Genomic DNA, 27,171 nt, shown 5'->3' on the forward strand with positions numbered 1-27,171 from the left:
TAAACTGTCATTGTTGTCCAACTGAAAGAGTGCGTCCACTTTCCAGGCCTGTGGATGAAAGGTCCTTGAGCAAAATTTTGTCAACTGGTAATTTCTGTGGGTGGCAAAGAGATCCATGTCTGGCCTTCCCCATGCTTGAATTATCTTTGTAAAAACTTGAGGATGCAACTTCCATTCGTGTGGATCTGTCATATTTCTGCTCAGGTTGTCTGCCAGCGTGTTTTCCTTGCCTGGCAGGAACTGTGCTTGAAGTTGGATTTGTAATTCCAGAGCCATGTTCCATAGAGACATGGCTAGCCTGCATAGGGGACATGAATGGTTTCCTCCCTGTTTGTTTATGTAACACATCACTGTGGTGTTGTCTGTCCTTATCAATAGCTGGCCTGGATGCAGTAGGTCTTTGAAAGCCATAATAGCATTTATTACTGCTAGCATTTCCTTTTGATTGATGTGTAGGTGCTTTTCTTTTTGTGACCATTTGCCCTGAATGCACTGATCTGTCATGTGCGCCCCCCAGGCGTAGTCCGAGGCGTCTGTTGTGAAGACTTGATTTGCTTGAGGCTTGCAGAATGGGAGACCTATGTTTCTTTGGCATGCTTGAGCCCACCACAGAAATTCCTTTTGAAGACATGGAATCAGTGGTATAATTGTTTCCAAACTGTGGCTGTGTTGAGACCATACGTTTTTTAGGTACCATTGAAGTTTCCTCATATGCAGCTTTGCACATGGGATTAGCAGGATGCAAGATGCCAAGAATCCCAGAGCCTGCAGGATTTTCCTTGCAGTCAGCCTGGTGAGGGTTGCCAGTTTTCTGAAGTATTGAGTTAGTTGCCCTTGTTTCTCTGGCGTGAGATAGGCCATCTGGGTGTTTGTATTCAAGCTGGCACCCAGGAAAATTATTGTTTGAGAGGGTATTAGTCTTGATTTCCTTTTGTTGACTGTGTATCCCAGAGAATTCAACAACATTACAAATGCCAGGTGTTTCAGAAGTATGTGTTTGCTGTCCGCTTGGATCAGGCAATCCAAATATGGGTATATTTGTATCCCTTGAAGTCTGCAGAAGGCAATTACTGATGCCAGGCATTTCGTGAACACTCTGGGCGCAGTAGATAAGCCAAAGGGCAATGCAGAGAATTGATAATGGGTTGAACCTGCAAGAAATCTGAGGTATCTTCTGCAATCTTGTCAGATTGGGACATGCAGGTATGCCTCCTTGAGGTCCAATGTTACCAGCCAAGACTCCTTGCCCAGCATGGGAAGAAGCTGCTGTAATGTGAGCATCTTGAATTTTGGTACGAGTAAATATGTGTTTAGGATGGACAGGTCCAAAATAGGTCTCCAAACTTTGCCCTTCCTTGGTACCAGGAATAGTCTGGAATAAAAACCTAGACCCTGTTCTTGTGCAGGTACCTCTTGAATAGCTTTCATGTCCATGAGATCTGAAATTTGTTTTTGTGCCTCTGCCCTTTGATTGTGTGGCAGTCTTGGCATGCCTCTCATTTTTGGAAGGGTGTGAAAGTTAAATCTGTAGCCTCTGTCTATGATGTCCAGGATCCATTTGTCTTTTGTGACAATATGCCAGTTTTTCGAAAATAATGCCAGTTTTCCACCTAAAGATGCTGCCATTTGAGCCTTGCTTGGCATGCAAAGGAGAAAGTCATTGGTTCTGCTTTCTGAATGGCTGTGAACTATCCTCACCACCTCTTGGTGTAGGTGCTTGCCATTGTCTGCCTCTAAATGATCCTTGAGATTGCCCTCTACCCCTCAGGCGCCTGTATCTACCTCTTTGAGGTCTGTCCATGGCTGGAAAGGACCAATTTTTTTTTAAAGGCCAATTTCTACTGAAACGTGGTGGTTGTACCTGTAGGAAATCTTTCACTGTTTGCACTGATTTTGCCTTTTCCTCCATTTTCTTTAATACCTCCTCAGCTTTAACACCAAACAATACATCTTTTTGAAGAGGTGCATCTAATAATTTTGCTTTGACATGATCTGGTAAGGTTTGCTCTTTGAGCCAAGCATGTCTACGTATGACTGATCCTGTAAACAGCAGCTCTACATGAGGCCTCTAAAGCATCAAAACCACATTGCAAGGTATGTTTACCCACTTGCTCTGCACTATGCAACAAATCCTGCAACTCCTTCAAGTCTGGTTGTTCAGGTTGTGACATTTTGCTTTTCAACTGAGACAACAAAAACTGTTGATACTTTAACATATGGAACTGACAGTTTAATGCCCTCATGGTTAAGGTGGCCGAGGTGTATATCTTTTTCCCCCACCTTTCTAAAGCTCTGGAATCTCTCTCTCAAGGTAATGGATTTTTGGCAGTGGAGGCCTTAATTCCCTTGGGACCCTGTGAAATAGTTTCTGGGTCAGCCGCATGGCTTTTGTATAGGAATTGGTGTGAATCAGGAACCCGGTAATACCGGTCAGGCTTGACTGGAGCTGGAGGTAAAGAATCTGGGTTAAAGGCTGGCCTCTGAATACACATCTAGTATGTCCAAGACAGGAGGTATAGCCAGAGGCCTGTGCTGAGGGAGCAAGAGGAAATCCCTGAGCCTTTTCTTAGAGTCTGAGTACTCTTGGCCTTCCCAGTGGAAGTGTTCCCTCAAGGTATGCAAGGTTTCCCCAAAAGAGTAATCCTCAGGGGGGTGGAGACAGAGGGAATGGACTCCTCTGCATCAGAATCTTCAAAAGGGGAGTATGAATGTTCCTGGGCCTCAGAATGTTCTGAAGTAATGGAGGCCTGGTCCGAGGAAGGGTATTCTTCCTCCACTCTGGGCCTTTTGTCCGAGGGGGGTTGAGAACCCCTGATAAGAGTAATCAAATCCTCAGCTATTTTGAGCATCTGCTTTTTAGGCATGGGACCTTGAGCGGGGCCCTGTGGAGCTTGTCTTTTAGTATGCATGGCTGCTTTAGATTTAGTGAAAGCCTTAATGGAAAAAGAATAAGAAGGCTGACGACACCTTGAGAGGTGGCAGGCCTGTCTAAACTCTGAGTTTCCCCAAGAGTGGCTTCGGTATCTGTAGTCGGGGTGTGGGCCGAAGAGCCTGCGACCTCGGGCACAGAAGACACCGCTAATGAAATGTCATCGGTAGTCAGGGGCTGCGTAGGCACCTCGCTGAGAACCGGAGCACCTGTAGTCGGCTTTAGTGTGGTGTCGGTAGAAGTCACGGACCTTGTATGTCGGTCCTTATCTTTGCGTCTTTTACTCAAAACTGGAGTCGTATCCGATGACATAATGTAATTAAACTTTTTACCAAAATAGTGTTGGGGAACTCCGCCCGACACTTAATAGTGCGTCTGTTGAATGTAGCACAAAAACGACAGGCTGAGATGTCGTGGTCTGGGCCTAAGCAAGGAATGCAGAGGGAATGGAAATCCTTATGCGATATTTGCTTCCCACATGAAATGCAATTATTAACTTTGTCTGACATCAGTCTGAGGCAAGAAAAGTTTCCCCAACGGGGTACTTAGCTTTCAAGAAGTCTTCGGTTGAAAAATATTCGTAATCTCAGGAGCTGGCCGACCGGCACTTGCGAACTGCTTCTGCTTCGGGCACCGCGCGGCAAGAAAGACTGAAGAAAATGGCGTCGGCTGGTTCTTTTATACCCCTGTCGCACTGACGTCAGGGAAGAAGTGACGACATCCGACGCCGGACCTAGACTTTGGAATTCGGCCGACCGAGGACCCGCCTGACGGCAGGAAAACCCCTCTGTTATGACTGCAGCTGTGTGCACGATGAACATCCAACAGTGAGTTACATCGTGGTCAGGGCCCAGGCAAGGAATACAGTACGAATAAAAATCTTTGAGGTATTTGCTTTCAACAAGAAATGCAATTATTTACTTTTACTGACATCGGTTTAGAGCAAAAATGTTTCCCCAATGGGGTACTTAGCTTTTAGTTGAAGACTTCCGTTCTGACACTCGAACAAAAATTTCAGGAGTCGGCTGACCTGCACTTGTGAACTGCTTCTGCTTCGGGCACCACAAGACAAGAAAGACTGATGTAATGGCATCGGCTGTATGTTGTATACCCTTGACGACCTGATGTCATGGAAGAAGAGACAGCAACTGACTCAGGACCCAAGACTTTGATAATCAGGCCGACTTGAGGGCTACTGCAAGCAGATAACCCAAATGTGATGACTGCAACAGTGAAACACGAAGAACATCAGCAGGTTCCCTAGTCAAAGAAGAGTCTCGCAGCATACCGGACTCCGAAGGGGTCTCGGTAGCAGCCTGCGAATCCATCGAAGTGGGCATCAGGGGCTGCGAAAGTGCCTCAGAGTACCGGCGAACTGGTGACTTGCGGAAGCGTCGTTGGCAGTTTTGAACCTGTGCAGTCTGTCTCCATCTTTATCCTTACATTTGTTTCGGAAAATCGGTAGTCGGATGGCTTACTGAAGCCATTTCGGAATACGGAGATAGAGAGCCAAAAGTATTTAGCAACCATAAGGGCCTGACAACGAATAGTTTGGGCATTGGACAAAGCACAAAACCGAAAGCAAGGTACGCCGTGGTCTGGGCCTAAACAGGTGATGCAGTAAGAATGGAAATCTTGGTGTGGTGTTTGCTTTCCACAGGCAAAACAATTAACTTTTTCTGACATCGGTTAGAGCAAGAAAAAAGGATCCCCAATGGGGTACTGCTTTAGAAGACTTCAGAATGATTCAATTCAGAAACAAAAACTCAGGTAGTGGCCAACTGACACTTGTGCGAACTGCTTCTGCTTTGGGTTCCTCAGCAAGAAAGACTGACGTAATGGCATCAGCTGCCTGTTTTTATACCCCTGACAACCTGACGTTAGTTCTGAAGTGACAGCAACTGAAATATTAAGTCTCTGGTATTCGAGCCGACTGAGGGCTACCTGCAGGCAGATAACCCAAGTGTGATGACTGCAACAGTGAAACACGAAGAACATCTGAAGATGACACCAACATATGCCCTTCTTATACCACGACGTCCAGACATCACCTTTGGAGGTGTTTCAGCTAGGGATAATGCAAATACTCTGGAAATTGGGCTGATCACAGGCTACTGTATGGCAAGAAAACTCAAGAATTAAGACAGCAACATTGACTATGAAGAACAACAACCATTTATCTTGTTCAATATAGTATACTTTTCCCAAGTCAAATTGACTATGCTGCTTCACATTTATAATCCTTATACTGATCCATTACTGTGTTGTCATCAACATGCTTTTGTTTTACAATGTTTTGGAGCTTTTCTCCCCGAGACTCCATTGAAAATGGGACACTGTATGAAAATTCCTGGTTAACAAACATAATGAATAAAACTTACCAATCTCAAAACTAAACTGTCCACCTAAACGGAAAGTGAAGCTGGCATAAAACAGACTAGACCTAACATTACAGTTTTCATTTTACATTTCTTCATTTCATTTTTAGCAAGTTTTAAATATACAGCAGTTTCCTGCTCTTCCACCTTGCATTATACAAAGGTATTCCTTGATACCAAAACTGCAAGACACAGATGAATAACCGAAAAGACTTTCAGCAGAATATACTGTGGCTTCTAAATGGCAAGGCAGATCATTATTTTCAGAAATTACAGATACAAGAAAAATGTTGCTTACCTTATTTAACTCTTCTACTCTTCTTATTAAGTATGGATTACTTGACGAATTTTCAAAATATACATAATCTGGAAAAAATTTAAAACCAAAATTACAAAACTCATTTTTATTCTGCAAAAAGTACAGTTTTGTACCTACCATAAATGTAAATGTTCGAGTGCTCACCCTGCTGCAGTCATCACACCTGGGTTATCCTGCCGTCAGGTGGTCCCGCAGTAGTTCCAAGTTCCAAAGTCTTGGTCCGTCAGTTGCTGTCGCTTCTTCCCCGACGCCAGTGCGCCAGGGGTATACAAGAGGCTACCTTCAGGCACAAGCAAATACACCACAGAGGTTGTATAGGATAGAATGGCATAGATAAGTTCAGCTAATTCAGAGGGGATGGAGGGAGGGTAACCTGGACTGCAGCAGGGTGAACACTTGAACATCTACATTTATGGTAGGTACAAAACTGTACTATGTTCATCGTGTTACCCTGCTGCAGTCATCACACTTGGGTTGAATCCCAAAGCTAAGGATGGGTGGTGGAGTTAAAGAGGGTTAGAAGAAGCTAGTAGGCCCTGCAAAACTGCAGTGACAAAACCAGCTCTAGTCTTAGAATATAGGGGTAAGTGATAGTGTTTGGTGAAGGTGTGCACTGAACTCAAGTTGCAGCTTCCAGAATTATCCTTGGTTGGCACTCCCCTGAGAAAGGCTGCTGATGTAGCGGTAGCCCTGGTGGAGTGGGACCTAATGTTAGCAGGTACCAGTTTCCCATGATGCATGTAGCAGAAACGTATGCAGTGCCCTATCCATTTAGAAATGGTCTGTTTTGAGATAGCTTTTCCTTGTGATCCTGCAGCATAGGCTACAAAGAGCTGTTCAGATTTTCTGAATGCCTTAGTTTTATCCAAGTAGTAACGTAATTGCCTGTGAATGTCCAAAGAGTGCAGGAGTCTTTCTCCTTTGTTCTGGGGATTTTGGGAAAAAGGTGGGCAAATGAATGGTTTGGTTTAGGGCCACACTGGATACCACCTTTGGCATAAAGGAAGGGTTAGTTCGTAGAGAGAGACTGTCTTGATAAAAAATGAGGAAAGGCTCCACTGTCATTAGTGCCTGTAGTTCTGAGACTCTTTTAGCTGAGGTTATTGCTAGTAGCAAGGCAGTTTTCCATGAAAGAAATTTTAAATCAGCTGAAAACGCTGGTTCAAAGGGCGGCAGTGTAAGCTTTTCCAGAACAAAGTTGAGATCCCAAGTAGGTGTTGGTGCTCTCCTAGGCAGTCTTATGTTCTTGAGGTACTGTCTTAGGAGTGGATGTGAGAATAAAGGAGGATCAGCGTTGTAATGAGCTGAAATTGCTGAGGCGTGGATCTTAATAGACGAAAAGGAAAGTCCTTTGTGCAACATCTCAGTTAAATATTGTAGAATCTGAGGAATGTTTGGATCAAGGGGATTTTGGCCTTTAGCCTGTGTTCCAGGCGCAAAATCTTTTCCATTTGTCCGAGTAGGTTTTTCTGTTGCTGGGCCTCCTGGCCTCCAGAATGACATCCACAACAGCTTTGGGTAGAGGGGTTGGCTGGTTGTTTAGGCAATTTGCCATGCAGCCAGGTTTAAAATCTTGAGTTGGCTGTGTAGAATCAGATTGTCTCGTTGGGTAAGCAGGTGAGGAATTTGTGGTAAAATCCATGGTGGGCCGTGGGCCATGTTCCTTAGAATTGGATACCAATGCTGGCGTGGCCAGTCTGGTGTAATGAGCATCATTTGTGGCCTCTCTAATCTGACTTTCAGCAGTACCTTTGCTAGAAGAGGCAGTGGAGGAAAGGCATACACTGTTAATGTTTTCTAACTGAATGAGAGGGCGTCCACTTTCCAAGCTTGTGGATGGAATGTCCTTGTGCAAAATTTTTGAAGTTGGTAGTTTTGGGGACTGGCAAACAGATCTATGTGTGGGCGTCCCCATTTTTGAGCTATCATTGCAAATACTTGTGGATCTAATTTCCACTCGTGTGGATCCATGATGTTTCTGCTTAGGTCGTCTGTCAAAGTGTTTTTCTTTCCTGGCAGGAATTGTGCTTGTAATTGAACCTGGTAAGACAGTGCTGTGTTCCACAAGGTCATTGCTTGCCAGCATAGAGGGTAGGAATGTGTGCCCCCTTGCTTGTTTATGTACCACATTACTGTGGTGTTGTCCGTCCTTATTAGTAGTTGTTCTGGGTGTAAGAGGTCCTTGAAAGCTGTTAGGGCATTCTGTACTGCTAGCATTTCTTTTTGATCGATATGCAGATGCCTTTGATCTGTAGTCCATTTGCCCTGAATGCACTGTCCTGCCATGTGTGCTCCCCGGGCATAGTTTGATGCATCTGTTGCCATAGTTTGCCTGGCTGGGGGTAAGGTGAAAGGCTGACCCTTGTTGAGGTGACATGCCTGTGCCCACCATAGAAACTCCTGTTGAAGGCAGGGAATGAGTGGTATCATTATTTCCAAGCTGTGGCTGTGCTGAGTCCATACGCTTTTCAGGTACCATTGTAATTTCCTCATATGCAGTTTTGCAAATGGTATTAGTAGTATGCAAGATGCCATGAATCCCAAGGCCTGCAGAATTTTTCTTGCAGGGAGTTGGGTCTTTGTTGCCATTATTTTGAAATATTGAGTCAGCTGTTGTTGCTTGTCTGGCGTGAGATAAGCCATCTGGGCCGTTGCATTCAAGCTGGCACACAGGAATATTATGTTTTGTGAGGGCACTAGTTTTGATTTCTTTTCGTTTACTGTGTACCCTAGGCAATTTAGAAGGTGTTTGACAAATTCCAGATGCTTTAAAAGAATGTCCTTGCTTTCGGCTTGAATAAGGCAGTCGTCCAGGTATGGGTATATTTGAATTCCTCTTTGTATGCAGTATGCAATTACTGGTGCCAGGCATTTTGTGAAGACCCTGGGCACAGTAGAGAAGCCAAAGGGCAGTGCAGAGAATTGATAATGTGTTGAACCTGCAATGAAGCGGAGGTATCTTCTGCAATTTTGTCTGATAGGGACATGCAGGTATGCCTCCTTGAGGTCCAACGTTACTAGCCAAGCATTCTTGCCCAGCATGGGAAGAAGCTGCTGTAGTGTTAGCATCTTAAATTTTGGTACTTGCAGATAGGTGTTCAGAATTGAAAGATCCAGAATGGGTCTCCATGCTTTGTCTTTTCTTGGGACTAGAAAGAGTCTTGAGTAAAATCCTTGTCCTTGCTCTTGTGTAGGTACCTGTTGAATGGCTCTCATGTCCAGGAGAGCTGTAATTTGTTTTTGTGCCTCTGCCCAGTGATTTGGTGGCAGGTTTGGCATTCCTTTTTTCCTTGGCAAGGTATGAAAGTGGAATCTGTAGCCTTGTCAGACAATGCTTAGGACCCATTTGTCTTTTGTGATGATGTGCCAGTTGTCTGCAAAAAATGCTAATTTTCCTCCCAAGGGAGCTGCCAGGAGAGATTTTCTTGGTAGTTTGAGGACTGAGTCATTGTGTTTGCCTTCTGCTAGCTTGGGGCCTGTCTTCTCCTCCTTTCTGGGTAGCAGTACCCCATTGGCGAGGTTTGTAAGGGCCTTGTATCTGACCTCTGCCCCTTGGGCGTCTATATTTGCCCCTCTGTGATCTGTCAGAAGCTGGAAAGGACCAGTTTTTTGTTGGCCAATTTCTGCTGAAACGAGGGGGTTGTACCTGTAAGAAATCCTTGACCGTCTGCATAGACTTTGCCTTATCCTCCATTTTCTTCTGCTTTGACACCAAATAATACATCCTGCTGTAAAGGTGCATCCAATAATTTTGCTTTAACATGATCAGGCAGGGTTTGTTCTTTTAACCAAGCATGTCTACGTATGACAGACCCAGTAACAGCTGCTCTACAGGAAGCTTCCAATGAATCAAATCCACATTGTAAAGTACGTTTGCCCACCTGTTCAGCTGCATGCAACAGATCCTGCATTTCCTTGAATTCAGACTGTTCTTTATGTGTGCTCATTTTTTGCTTTAATTGAGACATTAGGAACTGCTGATATTTCAGCATGTGAAACTGACAATTTAATGCCCTCATAGCCAGAGTTACTGAGGTGTATAGTTTCTTTCCCCATCTATCTAGGGCTCTGGAATCCCTTTCAATGGGCACAGGATTTTTAGCCATAGAAGCTTTAGCCCCCTTGGGACCCTGGGAAATTGTTTGTGGGTCAGCCACAGAGCTTTTATAAAGGAATGTATGTGAGTCAGGCACTCTGTAGTATTTGTCTGGTTTGGCTGGAGCAGGAGGTAGAGAGTCTGGATTTAGACTAGACTCCAAGTAAACATCATCCACAATATCTAAAACTGGAGGGATAGCAAGTGGTCTGATTCTAAGAAAAGGCTCCGAGAGTTCCTTTTACTACCCCAACACAGAGTAGTCCTGGCCTTTCCAGTGGAAATGTTCCCTCATGGTATGCAAAGTTTCCCCAAAGGAGTAGTCTTCAGGGGGAGATGCTGAGGGGATAGAGTCTTCAGCATCAGAGTTTTCATAAGGGGGTAAAAGTGTAATCCTGTTCCTCAGAAGAATTTGAGGAAATTGAAACCTGGTCAGAGGAAGCATAATCCTCCTCTTGTCTTGGTCTTTTATCTGGAGGGGGATGGGAACCCCTGATTAGGGTAATCAAACCTTCAGCCATCTTAAGCATCTGTTTCTTAGGCGTGGGGCCTTGAACTGTAGACTGATGTACAGTCTTTTTTGGTTTTAATGGAGTTTTAAGCTTAGCATAAGACTTAATGGTGAGTGTAGTCTGTCTGAAGACACCTTCTGCAACTAATGGCGTTTCCACTGCACTGGGGTATCCTTCTGCTCTGGTGTCGGAAGGGCCTAATGAAGATGGCTGCATCAGCCTAGTACACTCCGCTTGAGAATCCGCAGCTGTCTGGGGTTCCAATTCTGCAGTCGTCAGGGGCTGCATAGGCGCCTCACTGAAAACCGGAGAACCGGCGACAAGCCCAGCAGAGGCCTCAGAATCTGGTTTGTTCCTAGGCTGCCTGTCCTTACCCTTGCATTTTTTATGCATGCCGGTCGTCGGCTACTCCGACGGCATGATATAACTAAATTTCCTACCAAAAGTAATGTCGTGCAAAGTCAAAACGGCATTTGATAGTTCATTTATTAAACCTAGTGCAAAACCCGACAACCAGTGACGTTGTGGTATGGGCCTAGGCAAGGAATGCAATAAGAATGGAAGTCCTTATGAGGTATTTGCTTCCCACAAGAAATGCAATTGTTAACTTTTTCTGACATCGGACTGAGGAAAAAAAAGGTTCCCCAATGGGGTACTTAGCTTTATTGAAGACTTCGGGACTGAAATTCGATTTGAAAATCTCAGGTGTCGGCCGACCGGCAGTTGTGAACTGCTTCTGCTTCGGGCATCGTGCTGCAAGAAAGACTGAAGAAAATGACGTCGGATGCCTCTTATATACCCCTGGCGCACTGACGTCGGGGAAGAAATGACAGCAATCGACACCGGACCAAGACTTTGGAACTCAGGCCGACTGTGCGACCGCCTGATGGCAGGATAACCCAAGTGTGATGACTGCAGCAGGGTAACACGATGAACATCTAAATTTCTCTTTGCAATCTGACCTGCTTCTAAACCCAGCTCAGGTTCCTTCCATCTCACAGCCTTGAAATGATACCCACACTGTAAATTCTTGCTTTGGAAAGGTCACCTTCAGATTGAGCGCTTTCTTGTGCAGCACAAGATCTGTACAGGATCCAACTTTAAAAGCATTTTACTAGATTGAAACACAAGGGAAACTAGAACTAATGTAGCTCCAATTCTGTCTCATCTACAAGCCAGTTTACTACTGCTACTACTATTAAATGTCTGAAAAAACACTATCATCTCAAATAATGGCATACGATGATGAAGCCCTGACTACAGCTTAAGTGGCCAAAGTTTGAGTAACAGGCTGACACTTGACTGCTGAGAATTGGCAAGGCTACTCTGGGATGACAGATCATGCATGTGTCTAGTGGAGCTCTGGTCGAGGCCAGAGCTCAAAGAAAAGATGCAGGGACAGCAGAAGCACAGCAGCAGGCATGGCCACTCTACGGGTCCAGGGGCAGGGCACACAATCAAGGCTACTTACTTCCCACTTTCCCCCAGCCTACTGTTGACATTAGCACACAGAGGAGGAGCTTAGGGCTGGTAAAAATTACCGGTCCCCTAGAATGATGGGACCACTCCTTGATGTTAGACCCTTGTTTCAGTCTGAGCCTAAAGACCTGGAGAAACAGACAAGTCAACAGAAGAAGCTGAGAAAGACATGACTGGTCAGGGGAGGGCAAAAATAAAGTTTAAAGATATTAGCCAAACATAATGGAAATCGTTACTCAGAATTAAAATGGCCTGTTGGCTAGTGTGGGGTCTTTGCTTAGAGCAGAAAAAGAACAGCCAGCATCCAAGACAGAGTTTGCATGGAGGGAAAGATGACTGGCCAAAAGACTACACTTGTCCTTCAGAGAAAGGATATGAGACTTCAAAGATGGCTTCTGGCGAAAGCTGAAGGAGTACAATATGTACAGAAAAAAGTGGGACAGCCACATACCAGGAGCTCACTGGATGACGCACATGATTTTGTATCCCACCTCTGCCATTACATGGATGGCTGGGTTCAGACCAAGTAGAAACACCCCATAGCTACAATGCAACTCTTCACATCGCTCACATCCAGCCTACATCCCATCCTCTTAAAGAGGGATATTATGTCCAGCAGTTAATGGGAACATGACAGCTAAATGAGTAACTAACACTAGCAGTTTTCACTATCAAAGCCACTCTAGAACTGCTCTCCCCTCAAACATAAGAAATTCCACCTTAAAGTCTACTTTACAAATTCCACAAGAAATTACCTACATTAGTTATCTGGCAAATCCACTAAATATATTGCTTACCAGCTAAAGCTGATTAGTCTGCACTGACTTACAAGTACTGTGAAATAAGCTGTTAAAATTCCAAGTATTGTACAGTACACTCTCAGTTAACCAGCACCTGACTGGGAAGAATTCTGCAACTGTTCAGCAAAAAGCAGTGCAAGCTCCAGCTTTGGTGCAAGACATGACTTCCACTAGGATGTAGGCTGGATATGAGCGATGTGAAGAGTTGCATTGTAGCTATGGGGTGTTTCTACTTGGTCTGAACCCAGCCATCCATGTAATGGCAGAGGTGGGATACACAATCATGTGTGTCATCCAGTGAGCTCCTGGTACTAGTCTAGCTGGATAACTGTAGTTTCTGGTTGCTTGAGAGTTGCTATTAAAAATAGACCTGACTAATACTGTACCCTATACTATTTGTTTGGTTTGACTTGTTCTTAGCTTGGGGAGAGAGGGAATTTATTCTCATCTTCCTTTTTAAAACTCACGTAAAGTATGTTTCTGCAAGGAGGGACAGAAAGTGCAACAGATGAAAAGTGTACTGTATTTCTTTGATTTTTTTTCCCCTGGTTGCTTGGGTTCCGGTTAAAGTACAGTTTTGTACCTACCATAAATGTAGATGTTCGAAGATCCACATTGCTGCAGTCCTTACATATGGGTAGTCCGCTGTCCTCGGTCGGCCCGAATACCAAAGTATTAGGCTGACGTCGGTCATGGGCGCTCAGATCTGACATCAGAGCGTCAGGGTATAAAAGCACATGACCGACGTCATATCCTCAGTCTTTTCTTGCCCCAGATGTCAGAAGGCCCTAAAAAGAAAGGCCACAGCCCAAAAACAGGATACCTCCCAAAAACATGCCCAACAACCATCACCCAAACCATATAACCATGCCAAACTACAGAGGGGAAGGAGGGAGGGTAAATTGGACTGCAGCAATGTGGATCTTCGAACATCTACATTTATGGTAGGTACAAAACTGTACTATGTTCTTCATCTCACATTGCTGCAGTCCTTACATATGGGTAGAATCCCAAAGCAGAGGTAAAGGGAGGATGGCAAAATCATAAAGCATTAGGGGCTGCTAAAATGCCCTGTAATATTGCAGTGGCAAATCCAGCCCTAGACTTAGAATAAAGAGGAAGGTGGTAATGCTTGGAAAAAGTATGTACTGAACTCCAAGTGGCTGCTTCCAAAATATCTTTTGTAGCTACCTCCCTTAGAAAGGCAGTAGAAGTGGCAGTAGCTCTAGTGGAATGAGGTCTGATTCCAGCGGAATCTCCTTACCATGATGGGAATAACAGAAAGAAATACAAAACCCAATCCATTTAGAAATAGTTTGTTTCGAAACAGGTTTTCCCTGAGAACCCAAAGCAAAAGAAACAAACAACTGCTGAGACTGCCTGAACCCCTTGGTTCTGCTCAAATAATAATGTAACTGCCTGTGAATATCCAAAGTATGCAAAATCTTCTCCCTTTATTTTGGGGTTTGCATAAAAAGTAGGCAAATGAATAGTTTGGTTCAAGGCCACACTAGAAACCACTTTAGGCATAAAGGAAGGATTAGTGCAAAGATACCTTATCCTTATGAAAAATCAGGAAAGGTTCCACTGCCATAAGGGCCTGTAATTCAGAAACCCTTCTTGCAGAGGTAATGGCCAACAAAAAAAGCAGTCTTCCATGATAAATACTTTAACTCGGCAGTAGCTGCAGGCTCAAAAGGTTGTAGAGTAAGCTTTTCCAACACAAAATTGAGATCCCAAGCAGGAGTAGGAGCTCTCGTGGGGTCTTATGTTCTTTGCCCCTCTAAGAAATTGCTTAAACAAAGGATGGGAAAATAAAGGAGGGTCACAGTCATAGTGAGCAGAAATGGCTGCAGCATGAACCTTTATCGAGGAGAAAGACAAACCCTTGTCCAATAACTCAGTAAGATATTGAAGAGAAACACTTAAATCAGGCTTGGAAACATCAAAGTCCTTCGCTTTGCTCCAAAGAAAAAATCTCCTCCATTTATCAGCGTAAACTTTCCTTGTACTAGGCCTTCTGGCCTCCAAAATAACATTCAAAACTTGTTGTGGAAGCTGAGACCCTCCAAGGTCTAAAACAGAACATGCCAGGCTGTGAGATGCAGAGACTGAATCTTGACATTGAGGAAGTGATTGCCCTCCTGAGACAAAAGATGTGGAATCAAAGGCAGAGGCCATGGAGGCTCCCGTACCAAACTCCTTAGTAGTGGGTACCAGTGCTGTCGAGGCCAATCCGGCGCTATCAGAATCATGGATGGCTTGTCTATTCTGGCCTTCAGGAGTACCTTGGGAATGAGAGGCAGAGGTGGAAAGGCATAGACATGAAGATTGCTCCAACTGAATGATAGAGCATCCACCTTCCAAGCTGTGGGATGAAACATTTTTGTGCAAAACTTTGGCAACTGGTAATTTAGTGGAGAAGCGAACAGATCTATGTCTGAAGTCCCCCATAACACTGTCAACTTTTGAAACACATGAGGATCCAGTTTCCACTCGTGAGGATCCACAATTTGTCTGCTCAACACATCCGCTAAGGAGTTCTGTGCTCCTGGTAGAAACCTTGCCTGAAGATTGAGGTGTAAACTGAGAGCAGTCTCCCACAAAATCATCGCTTGCCTGCAAAGAGGGTACGAATGGGTTCCCCTTGCTTGTTGATGTACCACATGACAGTAGTGTTGTCTGTTTGAATCAACACCTGTCCTGGGTGAAGTAAATCCTTGAAAGCCATCAATGCAAATTGGACTGCTAACATCTCCTTCAAGTTGATATGCAAATGTTGAAGTCTGACAGGCCACGTGTCTTGCACCCATTTTCCATTGAGGTGTGCTCCCCAAGCCTTGTCCGAGGCATCTGTCGTTAGAATCTGACTCGCCTCTGGTCGGGTCACAGAGAGTCCCTTGTTTAGGTGACATTCCTGAGCCCACCACAAAAATTCTTTCTGAATGCAAGGTATTATCTGAATGACAGTGTCTAGATCTTGGCAGTGTTGTGTCCATACATTTTTGAGATACCATTGAAGCTTCCTCATATGCAGTTTGGCATTGGGAAGCACCAGAATACAAGATGCCATGAACCCCAAGGCTTGAAGGACTGTCCTTGCAGTCAGCCTGGACTGTAGAGACATTTGATGGAAATAAAGAGAAAAGCTTCTTTGTTTGTCCGGGGTCAAAAAGGCCATCTGGGAAGCTGTATTCAGTCTCACACCCAGAAAGCACATGCCCTGAGAGGGTACTAGACTGGACTTTGTTTCGTTCACAGAATACCCTAGGCATCTTAACACTACCATCACATACTGTAGATGATGCAGACGTTCGTCTTTGTGTTGTGCAATAATCAGGCAATCGTCCAAATAAGGATAAATCTGTATTCCTCTTAACCTGAAAAAGGCTATCACTGGAGCCAGAACCTTTGTGAACACTCTGGGCGCAGTAGATAAGCCAAAGGGCAATGCAGAGAAATGATAATGTAAATTTCCAGCCCGAAAACGCAGGTACCTCCTGCAACTGGGCCTGATAGGAACATGAAGATAAGCCTCTTTGAGATCCAGAGTTACCATCCAGTGATCTTTTCCCAACAGAGGTAAAAGCTGTTGTAACGTCAGCATTTTGAACTTTGGAATGTCCAGATAAGTGTTGAGGATAGATAAATCCAAAATTGGTCTCCACGTGTTCCCTTTCTTTGGTACTAGAAACAGGCGAGAATAAAATCCTAGTCCCACTTCTGACAGAGGAACTGGCTGTATAGCTCCTATTTGAAGAAGTAATCTGCTTGTGAGCCTCTATCCTTTGCCGAGGAGGAACGTCTGGCATGCCTTTGAAAGGAGGCAATGTATGGAAATAGAACTTGTAGCCTCGGTTTATAATGTCCAATACCCATTTGTCCTGGGTGACTAAAAGCCAGTTTTGCTTGAAGATTGCTAACTTTCCTCCCAAAGGAGCTGCCAGGGAAGAAGAATCTGGCAGCTGAAAATGCAGGTCATTGGGCCTGTTTACGAAAGGACTGGCCCCCTGCCCTCACCTGCAGATTGTGCAGGTGAACTCCAAGTTCTAGGCCTGAATGTACTGTGAGCTCTGCCCCTGCCACGTCTAGATCTACCCCTAGACTGAGAATCAGAAGAAGGGTAGGTCCACCCCTTAGTAAGCCAATTTCTACTAAACTTTGGAGGTTGCACCAGCAAAAAATCTTTAACAGTCTGCATGGACTTAGCCTTGTCTTCCATTTTCTTCAAAACCGACTCCACAGGGGGACCAAACAAAACTTCAGACTGTAAAGGGGCATCCAGAATTCTAGTTTTAACATGCTCGGACAAATTCTGATCCTTAAGCCAGGCGTGCCTACAAAGAACTGAACCAGTGGCAGCCACCCTAGAAGAGGCCTGTACCGCATCAAAACCACACTGCAAAGAATGCTTACCCACCTGTTCAGAGACATGTACTAAATCCTGCAATTCTTTACACTCTATGCCCTCTGCCAAAGCATCCACTTTAGATTTTAGCTGAGAAAGGAGGAAATTCTGATATTTCAACATATGAAACTGGCAATTTAAAGCCCTCATTGCTAAAGTAGAAGAGGTATACACCTTCTTACCCCATCTATCCAAAGCTCTAGCTTCCTTATCTAGAGGAACCGGATTCTTTACAACAGAAGCTCTAACACCCTTAGGCCCCTGACTAATAGTTTCTGGGTCCGCCCTAGGACTCTTATACAGATATTTATGAGCCTCAGGCACCCTGTAATACCTGTCCGGTTTAACTGGCAGGAGGCAAAGAATCTGGATTAAGGGAAGCCTCCGAGAAAACATCTTTAACAACATCCAAAACAGGAGGAATAGCCAAGGGTCTATGCTGTGGTAAAAACAAGAATTCCCTAAGCCTCTTCCGTGAATCAGAGAAATCCTGTCCTTCCCACTTAAAATGCTCCCTCATGGAATGCAGAGTTTCTGAAAATGAAAAATCCTCTGGAGGAGAAGCAGAAGGAGTGGAATCCTCTGCATCAGAATCCGAATAAGGGGGAAAATCTTGAATATCTTCAGCAGAAGAGTCTGAGTCATCTGTGGCCTGATCCAAACTTTCCAACTCTGGCTCCACCCTGGGCCTCTTATCAGGAGGGGGCATAGAACCTCTAATTAAAGTAATCAAATCTTCTGCCATTTTAAGCATGTGCTTTTTAGGCACAGACCCTGAAGTACCTGGAGGGACACCAGAGGAAGGCAAAACAGACCTGCCCTTAGAAGAAGCCTTAGAAATAGTAGCAGAAGGCCTAACCACCTTAGGCATAGAAGGGAGAACAGTAACCTGAGAGGCCCCTTCAGCTTGACCTGACTCCTGTGAGGCCACATCCTGCAAAATCAAAGTTTCCCCCTGAGACTCGACAGAAACTTCAGCCGGATCCACCTGCTCCACTGTAGGTTCTGCAGGACCGGCGTCCGAAACAGACGAATCAACCTGTCTAGGTTTCAAGGATTTGTCTTTGCGCTTCTTCGTGGAAGCGGGCGTCGGAGGATCCGACGGCATATTATAATTACACCGCTTACCAAAGACTAACCTAGCACAATCTAACCTTCTTTTTATAGTGCGCTTATTAAACCTAGCACAAAACCGACACCCGACTACGTCGTGGTCCGGTCCCAAACAAGGAATGCAAAGAGAGTGATAATCCCTATGCGGTATCTGTTTCCCACAAGAAATACAATTATTCACTTTTTCTGACATCCAGAATTAACTGAGGCAAGAAAAAACAAAAATATTCCCAACGGGCTACTTAGCCCAACTTGGTTTCGGTCTGAAACTCAGAATACGAAAATTTCAGAACGCCGAACGGCACTTGCAACGCTGCTTCTGCATCGGACCATGCGGCAAAAAAGACTGAGGATATGACGTCGGTCATGCGCTTTTATACCCTGACGCTCTGATGTCAGATCTGAGCGCCCATGACCGACGTCAGCCTAATACTTTGGTATTCGGGCCGACCGAGGACAGCGGACTACCCATATGTAAGGACTGCAGCAATGTGAGATGAAGAACATCTGAGAGTTTACTGTACTAGTCTAGCTCCGTTTCAAAATGGCTCAACTCTTCTGCTTCTGTATTGCACAGTACTTTAAATTTTCAGAAATTAAATTTTCAGAAGGTGTGACATCATGCTTGTATTATTTCTTATTAATATGTTTACTTTCCTGATACCACCTTACTGAATTGATGGCATGACTCTATAAAATAAATATATCTGAAAGCAGACATGATTTGTCCCATGCACTAATTTGGTAAAACAGAATAAACATTTGTGAAGGTTCTTCTAGGGTTTGATATGATTAAATGAAAAGTACATGCAAAATATGAAAAAAAATTTAGATCTTATCCTTATTGACCAGACATCTATGGTTGAATAACCCATTTATCTACATGTTTTGAAAATACTATAGTATGCTGTATTCCACTTTGTCAACATTTAAAAAGTTGAGTGAATTGTCTTGAAGTGCCAGCATTTCACACCATCAACAATGGAAACACTGAACAACTAAACTTCTCTGATGTCTCCTATATCAGATTATTGGAATAAAAGAAAAAAGTGACATGGTCTTAGGACTTCTAGTTTGTGACCTTGGAGGTAGCATATTAAAAAGATTAGGAGTGAGGGAGTAAAGCTATCGAGTTAAGAGACAATACGCAACTTAATTGTGCAAGCAATATTTAGAGTTTACAATGTTTCGCAAGTTGCTACATTTACCTTTTCAGTCCTGACAAAGTAGACCTCTGCATTTTTTTCACCCGTCTCCAACAACCATCCAGACTTCCCATCTGTCAGTTTAAATGGTGCTCATTTCTTTTAGTAGGCAAAAGCCATATGGTCCACTCTTTTCTCATAGGGGAGATGCAGCCAAATCATCGATTTACAGGGATGGTTCTATGCTAAGCCTTAGCGCCATAGTTCAAAACAAGAAGCTAAATGATTCAGTATGCAGTTGGTATCGGTGAGGGTGCATCACTCCGGTCTACAAATGAATGAAACCCTCAAAATGATCATCCCCATTTGAAGCAAATGCTCTCATGGGGTCTCTTGTCTCCACTGGGTATTCCACGACAATATGCACCAGACATACAGCCCACCCACCTGTGCCACTGCAGTTAATAAAACCCAGTTAGGTCCACCTATAAAATCAGAGATGGCATTATAAATCCATTTTGGGAAACAGACCGATATGCTGCCTTGATTTTGTTTTCAGGACATCTTTCCTGATTTTGGCTTATGTCATTTTAGTCAGTTAGCTTTCAACAAGTAAATGCAGTCCCTACATGCCAGTTGTTGAGTCAGCAACCTCTATTTAATTATGTCTAAGCCTGCAAAAAACAAGGCTCTGTAAGTGTTCTGACATTGTTGAAGGAGTAGCGTAACAGTTTGGAAATCCTACAGGGTACTCCCCACCCCCTTCCAATATTGGTGACCGACAGCAACATGTTAAGAGTCAGGCGTGGTGGCAAGAAACATAGAAAAGCAAAACTATATCACCCTACTACTGGCACCTGTCAAAACAGGGGAGTTTCAAAACAGTTCAGTGCATTTTTAAACCTACAGACTCCTCCTGCCACATTATATTTAGCACTACAGCCAGCAACCTCTTCTTCCAACAACAAATTGGGAGGTCTTTGTTCCAACTTCTAGCAATGGATAGCATTTGCAACACATACCTGAATGTTCATCTGCCAAGCAAGTTTTCATGAAAGCAAAATACAGCTTTTAATATAAGCATTCCCTTTCCTGTCAGAGTAAAAGTATTTGCTGGCAGTTACTTGCACTAACAACTCCTCACCATCCTCAGGATAAGACCTGCTTACTTCTTGGGAGATGGGTGGCATGCATTTAGAGAAGACTCACCCCTTCAAAAAGTCAGAATTCTGATTATTGGAATTTCAGCTGCTAGCCTGTAGCACAATTTATCAAAATGAGCCCATGCTTGACAAAGTACTCAGTGGTTACTACATTTATTTACTTACAGTAGGAACAATGAGCTCCAGGCTTTTTTCATTTACAGCCTTGTTATACAGCAAAACAGTCAAGTAAAAAAAAACATAAGCAATAATACAAAAGAACAAGACTAAAGTAACAATAAGAACTTCCAAGATGGCTGCACATTAAGAAACAGCTTAATTTCAGCTCTCCTGGTGTGAAAACAGAAACTCAAAATACAGAGCTAGTAGATTTGTATTTTGCGGTACATTTCAGTACCTGGCTAGCAATTACCCTGCCTGGATGCCAGCAAAAAAAGAAATTCAAGAGAACCTGAAAGAAAATCAACCACAAAGGGTGAGGAAAAACACTGACTGGGAAGAATTCTGCAACTGTTCAGCAAAAAGCAGTGTAAGTTCCAGCTTTGGTGCAAGACATGACTTCCAGTAACCTAGAGGAAAAAACAAGACAAATGTATTCAGAGCTGGTTAAAATAAACAAAATACTGATGGGGTACACGGACCCATAATGAAAAAGACTGGAAAAAAAAAAATCGAAACAAATGGAAACGAGCTTTAAACAGATATTCAGATGAGGTGATAAAAAGTACAGTTGTGTACACCTACCATAAATGTAGATGTTAGAGTGTCTTCACTGTTGCAGTCATGACTGTAGGGTTCTCCCCTGCCGGCAGGCAGCCCTCGGTCGGCCAGAATCCCAAAGTCTGGGTCCGGCGTCGGCTGTTCAACCAAGCTCCCTGATGTCAGAGCACCAGGAGTACAAAGCCGACAGCCAACGCCATCTTCTCCAGTTTTTCTTGCCCCAGATGTCAGGAGTCCCAAAATGAAAAAGGTCCCATAACCATTGCAAATACACCTCAGAAGAATTGTGAAAAAAGGAAATACACAAAGGAAAAAATAAGAGGGGACTGGAGGGAGGGAAACCCAGACTGCAACAGTGAAGACACTCGAACATCTACATTTATGGTAGGTGTACACAAAGTACAGTTTTGTACCTACCATAAATGTAGATGTCCGATAGATATGCAACTGCAGTCATAACATATGGGTTGTCCTGCCTCAGGCAGCCCTCGGTCGGCCGGATTCCAAAGTCTGGGTCCGGCGTCGGCCGGAGTCGCCTCCTCTCCGACGTCAGAACGGCTGGAGTATAAAGGCATCGGCCAACGTCATCTTCTTCAGTGTTTCTTGCCCCAGATGCCAGGTGCCCTCCTAGGAAGGCTAAATTTAGTGAATGGATAAACAATTCCAGACATGCACAACAGTAATAAACAGATACACCATAGGAGATACCCCCAGCTAATAGGAATAGGGGTAGTGGACCCATAAAGAAAGTTGCAGAGGGGTAGGAGGGTGGGAAAATCCGACTGCAGTTGCATATCTATCGGACATCTACATTTATGGTAGGTACAAAACTGTACTATGTCCTTCAAGAATGCAACTGCAGTCATAACATATGGGTTGAATACCATAGCCAAGCTGGGGGTGGATGGAACTAAGAAAGGGATGGTGTAGCTAAAATGCCCTGCAGGACTGCCGAAGCAAAGCCTGCTCGGGATCTGGAGTATAAGGGCAGGTTGTAGTGCTTGGTAAATGTATGCACGGAGCTCCATGTAGCAGCCTCTAGAATGTCCTTTGTAGCCACTCCTCTTAGGAAAGCTGTGGATGTGGCTATAGCTCTGGTGGAATGTGGCCTAATATTGGCTGGCACACCTTTTCCATGGAAAGAATAGCAGAATCTGATGCAGTGTCCAATCCATTTTGAAATAGTTTGCTTGGAGATTGCTTTTCCTTGTACTCCAGCAGCATAGGCTACAAACAGTTGGTCAGACTTTCTGGTGGCCTTAGTTCTATCCAAGTAGTAGCGTAGTTGCCTGTGTATGTCCAAAGTATGCTGCAGTTTTTCCCCCCTGTTTTGCGGATTGGGGAAGAAAGTAGGCAGGTGAATAGCTTGATTTAGAGACACCCTGGAAATTACTTTTGGCATGAATGTAGGATTGGTTCTTAGAGAAACTCTGTCCTGATGAAAAACGAGGAAGGGAGGTACTGCCATGAGTGCCTGTATCTCCGGGACTCTTCTTGCAGATGTGACTGCCAATAGAAAAATCGTTTTCCATGATAGAAATTGCATTTCTGAAGTTGCTGCTGGCTCAAAAGGAGGAAGAGTTAATTTTTCCAAAACGAAATTGAGGTCCCATGCAGGTACTGGCTGTTTTCTGGGAGGTTTGATATTCTTTATCCCCCTTAGGAACTGTCTTAGCAAAGGATGTGAAAACACTGGTGGATCACAATTGTATTTTGCTGAGATTGCTGAGGCGTGAATCTTTATAGAAGAATATGAGAAGTCCAGTATGAAACATTTCTGCCAAGTATTCCAATATCTGAGGTATACTCAGTAATGTTGTATCCTGACCCCTGTTGGCATTCCAGAGGCTGAATCTCTTCCACTTGGCTGAATAGGTTTTTCTGGTGGAAGGTCTGCGTGCTTCCAGTAAGATCTCTTGAACTTTTTTGGAAAGAGAGATAGCGGAAGGAGTCATGGTAAACTCCAGGCTGTCAGATGCAATGTTTTCAGGTTTTGATGGACAGTCCTGTAATTGTGTTGTGTTAGAAGCAGGGGCCATAGGGGCAGAGGCCACGGTTTGGTCCGAGTTATGCCCAACAGCAATGGGTACCAGTGTTGCCTTGGCCAGTCTGGAGCTATCAAAATGCCTGTTGGTTGTTCTGCTTTGATCTTCAGTATCACCTTGGTCAGCAGAGGTGGAGGAGGGAATGCATAAACTTTTAGGGAATTCCAGCTGAAGGAGAGAACATCCGTTTTCCAGGCTAGAGGATGGTGGGTCCTTGTGCAGAACTTTTCCAGGTGATGATTCATGTGAGAAGCAAAGAGATCTACGTCCAGTCTTCCCCATATCTTTGTTATTTGTGAGAAAATGTGAGGATGCAGCATCCATTCGTGTGGATCCAAGAAATTTCTGCTCAGCTTGTCCGCCAGTACATTGTCCTTGCCTGGCACAAACTGGGATTGCAAATGTATCTCCAGACTCAGGGATTTTTCCCAGAGAATCATTGTTAGTCTGCAGAGGGGATATGAATGAGTGCCTCCCTGCTTGTTTATATACCACATGACAGTGGTGTTGTCTGTCCTTATTAGCAAATGTCCTTGTTGTAGTGATTTTTCGAAAGTCTCGATTGCATGCATCACTGCCAACATCTCTTTTTGGTTTATGTGCAGATGCCTTTCCCTTGGTGTCCATAGACCTTGAATGCATCTGCCCTCCATGTGCGCCCCCCATCCATGATCTGAGGCATCTGTTGTAATCATTTGACCTGCTTGAGGTCTGTTGAAAGACATGCCTTTGTTTAACTGACTTGCTTGAGCCCACCACAAAAATTCTTTTTGCAGACATGGAATGAGTGGGATTACGTCCTCTAGGCTTTGGCTGTGTTGGGACCATAAGCTTTTTAAGTACCATTGCAGCTTTCTCATATGAAGTCTTGCCAAAGGTATCAGAAGAATGCAAGATGCCATGAACCCCAGGGCCTGCAGGATTTTCCTTGCAGTCAGCTGGGAGAGCTTTGCTAGGCCTTTGAAGTACTCTGGTAACTGCTGTTGTTTTTCCTCTGTGAGGTAGGCCATTTGAGTTTGTGTCCAGTTTGGCTCCTAGGAAAATAATCTGTTGGAATGGCAGTAGTCCTGATTTCTGTATGTTGACTGTGTATCCCAAGGCCTGCAGTAGTTGAATGACATAGTCCAAGTTTGCTATTAAGGCTTGTTTGTTGTCTGCTTGTATGAGGCAGTCGTCCAGGTAGGGGTATATTTGAATCCCCTGGAGTCTGCAGTGTGCCACTACCGATGCCAGGCATTTCATGAACACTCTGGGCGCAGTAGATAAGCCAAACGGCAATGCTGAGAATTGATAATGCTCTGTCCCTGCAAGAAATCGGAGCTATCTTCTGCAGCTTTGTCTGATTGGGACATGCAGGTATGCCTCCTTGAGGTCCAGAGTGACCAGCCAAGACCCCTTGCCCAGCATGGGAAGGAGTTGCTGCAACGTCAGCATTTTGAACTTTGGCACAATGAGAAAAGTATTTGGAGTAGACAAGTCCATTATAGGCCTCCATTTGTTTTCTTTTCTTGGAACAAGGAACAGTCTTGAATAAAATCCCTGGCCTTGTTCCTGAGGAGGAACCCTTTCTATTGCTTTTATACTTAACAGCTTTGAAACTTGAGTGAGTGCCTCTGCCCTTTGATGATGTGGCAGGTTTGGCATGCCTTGTCTTATTGGTAAAGTATGGAAGTGGAATCTGTAACCCTTGTCTATTAAATCCAGAATCCAGTTGTCCTTGGTTAAGATATGCCAGTTTTTTGAGAATAAGGATAATTTTCTGCCCAAAGGTGCTTCTTTGAGCCTTTGTAGGCGGTATGAAAGTCAAGTCATTGTGATTGTCCTTGTGGTGCAGCTGGGCTGCCTGCGCCACTTCTTTGATTTGGAGGTTGCCATTGACGGCCCCTGTAGGATCCTCGGTATTGTCCTCTACCTCGGGCATGCCTGTTTTTTCCCCCTTTGAAACTTGTCAGAGTCTGGGAAGGACCAATTCTTTGAAGGCCAGTTTCTGCTGAATCTGGGTGGCTGAACCTGGAAGAAATCCTTGACTGTCTGTACTGACTTAGCTTTTTCCTCAATGGATTTCAACACATCTTGTGCATTAGCACCAAAAAGCTTCTGTTTTTCCAGAGGTGCATCAAGTAACTTTACTTTAACATGGTCTGGCAATGGCTGATCTTTTAACCAAGCATGTCATTATCACAGCCCCAGTCATAGCTGCCCTACATGAAGCCTCCAATGCATCATAACCACACTGAAGAAAATGACTGTTAACCTGATGAGTGTTATGTATATGATCCTGCAATGCTTTTCTATCAATAGGCTCAGGAGAGGCTAGCTTTTTCTGTAAATCATCCAGTAAAAAATCCTGGTACTGAAACATATGAAAAAGGCAGTTAAGTGACCTCATGGCTAGGGTGGTAGAGGTATAAACTTTTTTACCCCATCTCTCCAGGGACCTAGCTTCCCTATCCGCTGGCAGTGGATTCTTGGCAGTGGAAGTAGCCACTCCCTTGGGGCCCTGTGAAATAGTTTCTAGATCCACAGAGTGGGCCTTAACGAGATGTGAGTGTCAGGGACCCTATAATATCTGTCTGGCTTGACAGGAGCAGGGGGGAGAGAATCAGGGTTAGCACTGGAGTCAGAGAAAACGTCATCCAAAACATCCATAACTGGAGGAATAGCTAAAGGTCTGTGCTGGGGAAGCTTGAGGAAGGTACGTAGCCTTTTCCTGGAATCAGAGAATTCCTGACCCTGCCATTTAAAATGTTCCCTCATAGAGTGCAGGACTTCACCAAACGAGAAATCCTCTGGAGGGGAGGCAGAGGGAATTGATTCCTCAGCATCAGAGTCCTCATAAGCCTGGAAGGATTCTTCTTGGGTATCTGAATGCTCAGAATCCCCAGAGGCTTCATCTGAAGAGAGGTTGTCAGCCTGCTCAGTTCTGGGCCTTTTCTCTGCAGGTGGCTGAGAACCTCTGTCTGGGTGAGGCTGAGACCCCCTGATAAGAGAAATAAGATCTGCAGCAAGAGACATGATCTGTTTATCAGAAGAAGGGGCCTGAGCAGCAGGTTTAGGATGGGCCTTGGCCTGGCTGGCGGCCTTAGCACGTGCAAAGGCCTTGATGGGCATGGATACAGGAGGCCTTGCAGCCCCACGTGCAGGAGTAACCTTGTCTACAGGAATGGTATCGGGTAGATCCAGAACTTCGGTTTCCGGAGTAAAATCAACAACCGGCACCGGAGAGGTCTCCGAGACCGAAGGACGTGTTAACGCTGTGTCGTCGGCCTGGAGCAGTTGAATTACCGCTTCCGAAGGGACCGAAGCACTAGCAGAGGGTTTAGGAGTTGCATCGGTGGTGGACGCGGTGCCGAGGATGCCGGTCCCGGTCCTTTTGTTTTTTGGTAGATTGAGTTGTCGGTTGATCCGACGGCATGATATACGCGAAAGATTCACCGAAAAAGTCTTCGGCAAATTCTGCCCGGCGCCTGAGAGTGCGCTTATTAAAGCAACCACAGGCAGCACAGGCCGAGACGTCGTGGTCTGGGCCTAGGCAAGGAAGGCAGTAAGAATGGAAGTCCTTATGAGGTATTTGTTTACTACAAGACAAACAATTATTAACTTTCTCAATTTGTTCTGACATCGACTGAGGCAAGAAAAAATGTTCCCCAACGGGGTACTTAGCTTTTAGATGACTTTGTTACTGAAAACACAGGAGCTGACCGACTGGCACTTGCGAACTGCTTCTGCTTCGGGCACCGCGCGGCAAGAAAGACTGAAGAAGATGGCGTCGGCCGATGCCTTTATACTCCAGCCGTTCTGACGTCGGGGAGGAGGCGACTCCGGCCGACGCCAGACCCAGACTTTGGAATCCGGCCGACCGAGGGCTGCCTGAGGCAGGATAACCCATATGTTATGACTGCAGTTGCATTCTTGAAGGACATCTGTACTATGTTCATTGTGTTTCACTGCTGCAGTCATGACTGTAGGGTAGAATCCCAAAGCTGAAAGAAAGGGAGGTGGTCATAAAGAGGGAGGAGCGGCTAAAAGGCCCTGCAAAACTGCAGAGGCAAAGCCTGCCCTAG

General features: G+C 44.7%; 1 protein-coding gene across 5 annotated transcripts in view; it reads right to left on the reverse strand.

Annotated features, from left to right (window-relative positions):
• The window catches only part of MTA1 (metastasis associated 1), a 3,368,231-nt gene that overhangs the window by 3,067,159 nt on the left and 273,901 nt on the right, over nucleotides 1-27,171 (reverse strand). For all 5 annotated transcript variants that reach the window (XM_044074165.1, XM_044074166.1, XM_044074164.1 and 2 more), the window contains exon 2: nucleotides 5,606-5,673. In XM_044074165.1, the coding sequence (XP_043930100.1) occupies nucleotides 5,606-5,673 (68 nt within the window). The remainder of the gene's footprint in view (nucleotides 1-5,605; nucleotides 5,674-27,171) is intronic.

Source organism: Protopterus annectens, chromosome 6.part0 (assembly GCF_019279795.1).
Source record: "Protopterus annectens isolate FY-2018-M chromosome 6.part0, PAN1.0, whole genome shotgun sequence".
Classification (NCBI taxonomy): Eukaryota; Metazoa; Chordata; order Ceratodontiformes; family Protopteridae; genus Protopterus; species Protopterus annectens.